At 42.7% G+C, this 10,599-nt stretch overlaps 1 protein-coding gene across 6 annotated transcripts in view; it reads left to right on the forward strand.

The window, feature by feature from the left end:
- Positions 1 to 10,599, forward strand: part of LOC121914666 (BTG3 associated nuclear protein) — a 153,515-nt gene that overhangs the window by 52,742 nt on the left and 90,174 nt on the right. For 4 of the 6 annotated variants that reach the window (XM_042438264.1, XM_042438266.1, XM_042438265.1 and 1 more), the window contains one exon: positions 1,090 to 1,329. The exons of 1 other annotated variant lie outside the window; for it this stretch is intronic. In XM_042438264.1, the coding sequence (XP_042294198.1) occupies positions 1,090 to 1,329 (240 nt within the window). The remainder of the gene's footprint in view (positions 1 to 1,089; positions 1,330 to 10,599) is intronic. One more of the 6 variants, XM_042438268.1, reaches the window with a different exon arrangement.

Genomic DNA, 10,599 nt, shown 5'->3' on the forward strand with positions numbered 1-10,599 from the left:
ATATTTTTAGGGCATTTAAATTGTTGAGTGCTTTTCTATATATAAATTCCTAGACAGATAAAGAAATAGGAAGAAAAGTGTAGGACCCTTCTTCAGTGACAGCGAACCTTTTAGAGACCGAGTGCCAAACTCAGTGGTGTTCCTGCATCAGATGTAACCCAGTGCCAGGGGGAGCAGGACTTACCTGGGGACAGTTAAAGGCACACACCTGTTCCTCCTCTTCCCCTGCCCTTCTGTGCCTTCAGCAGTCTCCGCATGCCCTCAGAGATGGCTTCACATGCCAGAGAGGGCATGAGTGCCATAGGTTCGCCACCACGAATCTAGGAGCTCCCATCTTTCAGGGAGCCCTACCAAGTTGCCCAAGAGGAGGATCCTTCCCAAAATAAAGACCACCTTAAGCCAGGAGCCCCTGGAAATTGGTGGTAAATTCAAACTGTCTTCTTTGGAGCTTGAATCAAGGGGATTTACCTATTCTCTCACCGATCAATAATTGACTCAAAGGGTATGCTCTAACTGAAGGTCACTAATAGGATTTTGGCTTAAAAGAGTTATTGCTCTTCCCTTGCTTATGATACTATAAACTGTTTTGCAATATTTGGCCTGTTGAGAGCATTAAATACCAGTGTAATAAAGTGCCCATCTTGCTCCTTATGGTGACCTCAGGCCTTAGTGGGAAGATGCACTTGGGGGATGAGAGGTGGTGAGTCATTTTCAGCACTGGGTCCACTAGTTTGGCAAATGACTTGTTTAGGAAACAACACAGACTCTCATATGGTGAGAGTCTGAAAGAGAGCGGAAATCCATTTCCGTTCTGGAGCTGTGGTTCTCGTTGAGGGAATTACCTTAATAAACTTGGTAAGTAATTAATCAAATAAATTGCTACCCTCCATTGCTTATGTGATGCACTTTCCAAGTTATTCCCAGCATTTGCTGAATCAACTGTCTCATTCCCACAACTGTTGTGACTCATCCCTTGCATTTTATGACTAAGGGGATACCCACTTCTTTTTTGGCAAGTTACTCTAAACATTGGAAATCTCTGCTTATCTCCACATGTGATATATAGAATACCTATTCTGTGCGTTTCAGAGGACTATCCCACTGGGACGTGGCTCGGAGATGAGAACAACCCTGAGATGCGGGTGCGTTGTCCCATCACACCAGCAGACATGCTCCACATCAGCACCAACTGCCGGACCGCTGAGAAAATGGCATTGACATTGCTGGATTATCTCTTCCATCGGGAAATCCAGGCCATCTCCAACCTTTCAGGGCAGGGAAAGCACGGGAAGAAGCAGCTAGATCCTCTCATGATATACGGCATCCGTTGTGAGTATATGTCCCCTAGGAGCTTCCATGTTGTGCCATTCACATACTGATTTTATACTGAGTTAGGAAAAGTATCAAGCATAGGCTGTATGAGACTCCTTCAAGGCTGTTTTGATAACCCCTTACCCTGTTTTAAACTATTTTAAACTGCTGGCAGGTAAATAAATAATAAAATAAACTTGGTTCCCATTTGGGAGAAAAGGGGGACGTAAAACAAATGAATGAAGAAACTTTGTTCTTGGAGGCAAAAAATAGAGAACCAGTGTGATGTAGTGGTTTGTGTGTTGGACTAGGATACTTGGAGACCAGATTATGCATTACTCAGTCAAGGCACACTCTCTCAGCCTCAGAGGAAGGCAAAGGCATCCTCCCTTGAACAAATTCTGCCAGGAAAACCCTATGATGAGTTTGCTTTAGGATTACCATAAGTCAGAAAGGACTTGAAGACACACAACAACAACATATAACATGTATAGATTAAAATTCCCACCCAGTATATATATCACTCAGTGCATTCTTGCCAAATGTTATATAGAGTGCAAACTTACAGAGCATCTTTTCCATCAGTCCTCTATTAATTAGTGGTGTAACGTGGGTGTTGCCTCCCACAATTGCTTTGACATCTTGACGTTATCTATCACTCCCACAGTAATCAGTTTGGAAGTTCATTTTGACTTTACTGGGAGGAAATTTGTGGCCAACTGTGTCTCTTGCTGTTATATTTGCCCCATAGGTTTAGCATTTTCATGGCTGCAGTCTAGATCAAAGATTTCACCAGTCTGGGAAACCTGGGGTATTGCTTTCCTATTTGCTGCAGCGTAAAGTGTCCGAAATCAGTGACTGTGCAACAGGTTTACTTTGTGAGTCCAGCACTAGTGGAAATTACATGCAAAGGATGTTCAGCTGCCCCAATGATCAGATTCCAGCCTTACAGTTCTGCAGATGTTGGAAGCTGGTTTGTTTTCTCTTACTTCCAAGCAGATTTTTTAAAGCTTCTATTTTAAGACAATTTCCTTGAGGACCAATTAGAGTTGTAATGTTGTCTATGTTTCCCCTGTATGAAGCATCCCAAGCGCTGTTTTCAGCTCAGGGTGTCACTCTGAATTCACATTAGCCTGTTAGTAGAGAACATATCCAGGTGTAACACACATTCCTGATGGAGAAAGAGACTGAAATAATACAATTTAGTAGTAATACTAGCCACATCTCGAAGCACAGATGTTGTGCAAGCATTCAGGATAGCCACAGATCGGGTCTCTGTTTCTGATCAGCTCAACACAGGGAATGTATCTGGCTGGTTTGGCTGCTGTTCCTAAGCAGGATAAGCACATTTCATATTTGTTTTCCATGTACATCATTTCAAAGACTGGATCTTGCTCATGTTGAAATGCACAGAACTTGATAAATTTTTGCAGCTGTAAATACACATATAGAGAGAACACTTTAGAGAGAGCATTCCACTGAAGGAAGAACGTAAGACTGAGATACAGCTTCAGTTATTTCCTATTAACTGTACTAGATATAGTTGCTCTTGTGTCTCTCTACCTGTTTGCATCTCATAGGCAAATGTGTGGCCACTGTGTGATTGAATGTTGGGCATTTTTTCATATCCCAAATGGCTAAAGTTCATGGTTTTGGACCTGCTAGGGATGGATCTTGAAAGATAGCTGATTTCTGCTAATGCAAAGGTCAATTCAGCAGGTAGGTTCAGGTTTACAGTGGTACCTGCGTTGTTCTCAGAGAGTCAAGAGATAGGAATGATCTGGGATCACTAAAAGCAGCCATTTCCTGGTAAAGCATCACAGCAATCTAAGTATTAAGGGAGTCCATTTCAAGATCTCAGAGCTCTTCATTATGCTCAATGTTGGTATATTGCATTTATTTCTTATCCCTCTATTCCCTGTATTCTATGTTCCTGAATTTTGGAAGGAGGAATACAAGTTATCAAGGGTTCTTTCATATCCCATGGAAAGAGGGAAGTCACTAGTTCAGCTTGCATGAGCCTCAAATCCACAATTAAGGGGGCCTCATTCTAGCTTGACGTGATTTCTTGATGAGCAAACAATTCTTCATTATTGTCTAGTAAACCAGAATCCAAAACCATGATTTGAAGTAGGTTTGCCAACCATATTTTTTGCTAATGGGATTTGAAAAGCTGTCTGCTAGCTAGGATCTGGCAGAACCACTCTCTACATCCAGAAGCTGCTAACCGTGGGGATGGAAATGAATTTAAGAAGATGAACACTGAAAAGATGGGCGTTGAAGGAAGAATAGTAGCTGTAAGCCACAGCTTCTTCCTCTTGAGTGTTTGTAAGGTCAGAGTATAGTTTGAATTCTAAATTACAGTATGGACAAGCCATGTTTGATGTGGTGTCTGAATCCGAGTATATAGTACGTTGGCTCCCACCTCCGCCATTCTCACTTGACTTATGAAGTTGTGTGCATGCTGTGTTTGGGAATAAGATAGGAGTGCCAGCTTCCAGAAGAGACCTGGCAGCTAATTCTGGAGAGCTTCTTGAGGCAACTGGCAGTTGGCATTCCCTTCTTTAAGGCCTCTTGAGAACCGCTTGCACCCCTGATGTTGCTGGAATATAGTAGGAATAGAGGGTTGAGCTTCCTGAGCTTTGAATAATTGTTGTGAATTACTCTTGTAATTGGATTCTCAAAAGGATTATCTTTTTTAGAGTCTAACTTCTACAGTTTGCTTAGCCAGCTTTCTGGGAGTTTGGTCCAAAAATGTAACATTCCCAAGTTCTTGCATTGTATTGAATATAGGTCAGCCAGGCACTGATGGTATATACTCATATATACGTTGACCTCTTGTATAAGTCAAGGGCAGGTTTTGGGGCCAACATTCTGGATTTTGATAAGGACCTGTGGATAAGTCAAGGGTAGAATCTAGGGGCTGCCATGATTTTCCTACCCAGGCATTCAGAAAAGCCTTTTGTTGCTCTACTCAGAGAAGGGGATGGTTACTTTTTTGGTAAAAGTTAAGGTACAGTATTAACACTTATCAAAAAAGGAACCATCTCCTTCTCTGAGTAGAGTGGCAACAGGGAAGAGCTTAGTCTTTCTGGGACAGTGATCCCCAAACTTTGGTCTTCCAGATGTTTTGGACTTCAGCTCCCAGAATTCCTGACAGTTGGTCAAGCTGGCTGGGGCTTCTGGGAGTTGAAGTCCAAAACATCTGGAAGACCAAAGTTAGGGAACCACTGTGAATCTGGGAGAACCTAAAAGAAGCATTGACCCCCTCTACTTTCTTCGCTGCGGCATGACTTCTGGCTTTTTCAGATGCCTGGGGGGAAAATGGCGGCAGCAATGGCCCTTTGGCGCTTCTCCTCAAAGGAGCACCAATAAAGTAGAGGGGGTCTATGCTTTTGTTAGGGTCTCCTGGGATGGACTAGGTTCTCACCTTTTACCACCCTATTCAGAGATGGGGATGATGGTTCCTTTTTTGATAAAAGTTAAGGTACTGTACTTTCATTGACTTGTGGATAAGTCTGCCCAGATTTTTTGGGGTCAATTTTTTGACTACAATTTCTAGACTTACACACAAGTATATCCAGTATATCCAGAGTGGAACTCTGTGGTTTTATGTTCAGCTTGGAGGCTCAGTGGATGTCGCCATATGCCAGCCACACTCTGGGATTGCCAAAGTCGCCTTTAGTCGAGTCTCTTCTTTCAGCGCGTCAGTGGAAAGATTTTTTGTCCCTTTCCTCCTTCTGGGAAGAGAGCCCCCAATCCCAACCAAATCTGTATTTAATAGAAAAATATTTTGAAAAGTATATAGTATTCTGAAGCCACACTTTCCAAATGGAGGGGAATATGCTTATTAAAAATTCTTGATATACTGCATAAGCTTTCCCACAAAACCACTTATCTTTTGAGGTACATATTTTTATTCAGTTGCTTTGCTGTAATGGCAGAGGACTTCGTGGAGAAAAAACTTTGGCCAATTAATCAAATTCAGGCAAAATGGGCATTTTTAAGTAACTCACTACGGTAGTTTATAGTAGTTGAGTGGGTGTGTGTATGTGAAAACTGATAGGCAACCGTTAGGGATTCTTTATACTGAAAAAATAGGTTTGGTTATTGCGATATTTTATAGTGACAACTGCAATATGTGCCTTAAAATGTTTATCTCAGAAGTTTTAAAACTGCATTGAAATATACCATGATACATTGTCTATTTGGTTGAGTTGAGGTATCAGTCTACCCTATTTCAGGATGAATTGGATAGACTGTGGCGGGTTTGGGAGGCCTTTTGCAAAAGAATGCACCCAGCCATTTACAGTGAGATCTGGTGCAGGCTGTACCAGCCCTTTGTGGTAAAATTGAAAGGGACTTAGCTCATAAAATCATTTTGATGCCCTTAGCTGATTGTTCTTTCATAGTGTTTAGAGGATTGGAGAGATGTGCATTGCACAAGCCTGATGTACAGTGGTCCCTCCATATCCACAGGTTCAACCATCATCCATGGTTCGAAAATATTCAGACGATGTCAGCTTCAAAACCAAACCTTGATTTTGCTATTTTATACAAAGGACACCATTTTACTATGGCATGGTATTTAATGGACTTGAGCATCCATGGATTTTGGTGTTTACAGGAGCTTCTGGAAGCAAACCTGAGCAGATCCAAAGACCCACTGTATTACAACTGGGAATGGTAATTCTCCCAAAGTTGCGTGGGAGGGGCTAAAGGAAAGTATGGAGCTCATACCTTATTTTAGCCAAGAATGTTTCAGAGAGACAATTCTCTGCTGGGGGATTGCCAAATGACAGTCCTGTTTTTGCATTTGCCATCTCTAGGGTTTATCACACTGGGGCTAATTTCACATTATAGAGAGATTAAAGCGCATTTAAAGCTTCCTGCAAATAAAGCAAAAATGGCGAGTAATTCCGTGAATGATTATCACAAGCAGTTGCGCAAATAAGTGATATCTAAAATGCATTGTCGCTGAAATCCCGAAAGTAAAAAGATGCGTGTTAATGCTTCTTGTGGCCACTTTAATGGTGGGTGTTGTGTGAAATCGTTTCACTAATACATGATTTTCTGGGATATTCACGGGTTAAATCTTTTTATTATTAGCTTCCAAGATCAGATGGGATCTGGTGCCTTTAGGGTATTTAGTCTGAGCTTGAAAAGTCTGTGCTGCTCCTTGAATAAATACATAAGACATCTCCTCCCCTTTCTGGTCCCCAAATCCTGTGGTGTCAGATTGTGTGGCTTCGAGATTCAAAGCAACCTATGAGAAATTGTTTGTTTTTACCTGGAGGTGTGAAAAAAGCAGGCATTATTCTGTCTGATGCAGCAGCAATGGGTATAAGAAGGAGCATGGCTAGAAGCAAAAAAGGAGGAGGCCATGATAGTCAAGCTTGGTCCGTAAATCTCGAAACTGCTTGGCCTTGGAACCTTTTGCACAAGGTTGAACTCTTTTGGCAACGCTGCTGGAAAATGGCAGAAACAGACACCAGAAGCACAGAACAGCCCTTGTCAACGCAGCTGGAAGAATTTGCTAATTTTAAAGCACATCTTTATGGAATTATATTAATAATATCTTCATAATAATGTTAGAATGTAACTCTCTGACTCTCTAAGCGCACTGAACCTGCTATCGGCCTGATTCGTCTGCCTTTGGGTGTGTTTCATCTGGAACCCATCAATGTTTAAAGTAGCGCAGACGGATGACTGCAACCTGGACGCGATTACGCAACCTATCAATAGAAAAAGGGTAAGCTTTGAGCTCTTTTCCTGCTAAGTCGAGATGAACTTCATTTTGGGGTATTTGATTTGCAGGTACTGTAAAAACATCTCCTTGCTTCTAAGAGATCAGGATAGCAGAGATGAGGAGAAAGAAGAGGAGAAGGAAAATCCTTGAGGATTGAACTGCATGATGCCAAATTGCAACCTTGATAGCGCAAAAGATAAAGGCATGTTATGGATAGGCTAGCTGTCATAGGCAGGAAAACAGTGTGTGGTGGAATGAGATGTGAGCCTTCTTCAAAAGAAGTGCAAGGAGCTCTTGGATAACAATGACATATCCCTCTACTTGGTTGAGTTTAAGATGGAGAGGCGGACCACCCAAACAGATTTAATGGAAAACACATTAGAATCCTGCTAGATTGTTGTGTTTTTACCCCCAAAAACGTTCCCTTCTGTGTTCTTTCCCTGGTTGTGAAAATGACCCCCTCTATTTGCCTATAATCTAGGCTTCTTGTAATGTCAGAACTGAGGATTTATGAGCCAAGATGGTGAGTAGGTGGTGAGATGTGAGCATGAGATGTCAGCGCAGTTGCCTTTGCAAAGGAATATTCATTTGACCCAACACTGCCTGCTTCTCCATCATTGCCTTTTATGTGTATCAGATTCTCAGCGGGTTTGATTTCCAAGTGGTTGACATTCAGTCTGCCACCTTAATGTGTAAAACACTGCTGAAGTCTTGAAAAGGTGTCTCTTAGTTTAGCCGCACAGGTTCTGCAGAGCTTGCTTCATCCCCCAAATTGTGCTTGCTTCATCACTAAAGGCTACATTATAAAGCACTTGATCCAATTCTTGAAGCAGTGTGCATGGCCAGTGCTCTTTTGTTTGTTTGGGAGAAGAAGAAGCTGGCCAGATTGGAGCGGAGCCTGAGAGAAAATCCTCAGATCAGGAGCACAAATTTTAAGAATGTGATACCAGCCTCATTTTTCTTCTTGGCCTGCGTTGTTTTCTATTTAAATGTCATTTGTATTAAACCCAAAACATTGGTTGCACATTCCCCTCAACCAGCATACTGCTCATAAAATGCTCTTGATGCACAGACTGTAAATTTTAATGCTCCTATTGCCTACTCCCTCATTTTCCACAAAGAATCCCTGGGCCAGGTGTTAAATCTGGAAACGGACGAGGTTCACCATAACAGTCTCTGCATGATGAACTGTAATGAGAAGCCGAGCTGAGCCAGAAGAAACAGCCCTTCGTGCTATTTCTGAGCCCGGCCGCTCATAAAGCCATGCACAGAATACTTGGATCCTGTCGGCAAAACCAAAAATGAAAGTGTTCTCATGCTGAACCTGCTGTCTTCTTTGAATCAAATGCTCATTAAGCGGCCTTAGCCGACTTGTCAAGCAAGTCTGTTTTGCTCTCACTAGATGAGCTGTTTTAAATTTGGGCTGAAAAACAAAGCAAAATGTTCCTTCGGGAACAAGAACGCTTAAAATTAAACCTGGGTTCCTGTGGAATATGGCTGTCGAAACCTGTTCTTCTGCTCCAGAAATAAGTGTAGTTCCAGAAGTTCTTTTGGTGTCAAACGCTGGCACTCTTTACTGCTGTAAGATAAGCTTTATTGATGATAAGTAGTAGAGAGTCAGTGTACTGGTTTGAGCATTGGACTTTGACTCCGGAGACCAGGTTTGAATCCCGGCTCGGCCATTGAAACCCATTGGGTGATCTTTGGCGAGTCACGCTCCTATCAGCTTTGGAGCAAGAGAGCAAGAAATGGATGGTCCCTGTAATTCAGGGATGGGCAGAGAGTGGCTTTCCATGTGCTGTTGTACTGGAGTTCCCATCACCCCTAGGCTGCACTGCCAATAGTGAGAAATGCTGGAGTACCCAGTCCCACAAGATTGGGAAGGCTGTGCTTTGGCCACTCTTGCTGTTGTTGGACTGTGCTTTTAAGCATTTGAGTACAATCCTGGGAACAGTCCCTTCCCTTTCTCCTTCTCCAGACCCTTTTCCATTTCCAAATTGGGCCAGGTGTCTGTGGATTGTATTGGTGCTATTCCTCCCAGTGGCAATGGCAAACATCTGAACAGACCTTGCCAAGAAAACCCTTTGATAGCTTCGCCGTAGGTCAATTTGTTGTATGCCTTCATTCCCTTGGTCAATTTGTTGTGTGTGCCTTCAAATCATTTCTGATTTACGCTGACCCTAAGGGGAACCCATTGTTGGGTTTTCTTGGCATAATTTGTTCAGAAGAAGTTTGCTGTGCTTCATATTTTCAGCGCTATCCTGCAAATATTGTACTACAGCAACAATAACATGCCTCTCAGGTACTTGGCGCTCTTAGCTTCAGAGGCAGCTGGGGCATGCTTTGCCATTGTGTTTCCACATTATGGAATTTGCAATGGAATCAAGGCTCTGCTTCCCAGACTTAGAGCTAGGGAGAGTAAAAGCAGATTGTCACTGGCTTGGCCCCAGACTTTCACAGATCAAGGCAAGATGTGTCTCTTGGTCGGGGTGGGATGGGTGGGGAAGGCTGTTGGCTCTCAAGCCAGCCAAGATTTGTAGACCCCTGCACATGTAAAAGAAATACGTTCAGAAAAATGTCTTCAAAGCAAGGCATGAAAAGCCGCCACAAAAATGGAAAGAGCAGACTTAAGTTGCTGCTACTGGACCTCTCTCCAAACCCCTTCTTCTCCTTATTGGACTTTCCAAAGCCTGGCTTTGATTTCAAACCTGCTCTTTGTAAATCAGTTCTGGTTTTTGTTTTGTTTTCTGCCATAGAGAGAGAGGTGATACTGGGCAAAAGACAGATGTAAGTGCTGAAGGCTACAGTCCTTGGCTTGCCAGAAGCCTGCCGGTCCAACATTTTTTGCATCTGAGGAAAGGGGCTCCACTTCTCCAACTGGAATTCGAAACCAAAGCCTTCTGGCATGATGGATTTACTTTGGGATGGGGGAATGAGGGCATTGCCCCCCATAAATAAAATTTTCAATGTTGCCAACAAGCCTCGAAGATATTCCCTGGAATGTTTTACCAAAATCCCCGGAATTCCCCAATATTATTATTACTCAGTCAAAATCCCCGGAAGGAAATTAATTAAACACCCCAGATTCCGGGGAATTCCCTGGAAATTGGCAACACTGGGAATTTTCCTTCGCTCCCCAAATTCCTAGCATCACCAAGAGTGAGCCACTAAAAATTGTTCACACCTAGAACTCTTCTGTTTGTGGTGCTTGCTTTCCCTTAGTTACTTTGCTTTCCCCTTTCCTTTGGATGCGTGAACTCCATCTCCAAACAGTCTTCCAAGGCAGACCACACTATAGAAAAAATGCAGTGTGACACCGCTTTAACTGCCTTGGTGGAAATTGAAGGAATATGACATTTGAAGGGCAGAATTTTTATTTGCTCTCATTCCTCCACCCACATCTTTGTAACTACCAACTGGTTTTTAATGTAGCTGTATGTATTTGTTTGCTGCCGTTGGCCAATTGCAAAAGGCTGGTCCTGCTGTTAGGCAGAGAAAGACAACCACAGGCAGGCCTCCATAGCCATGGATTTATTTTA

The sequence above is a fragment of the Sceloporus undulatus genome, chromosome 8 (genome assembly GCF_019175285.1).
Source record: "Sceloporus undulatus isolate JIND9_A2432 ecotype Alabama chromosome 8, SceUnd_v1.1, whole genome shotgun sequence".
NCBI lineage: Eukaryota > Metazoa > Chordata > Lepidosauria > Squamata > Phrynosomatidae > Sceloporus > Sceloporus undulatus.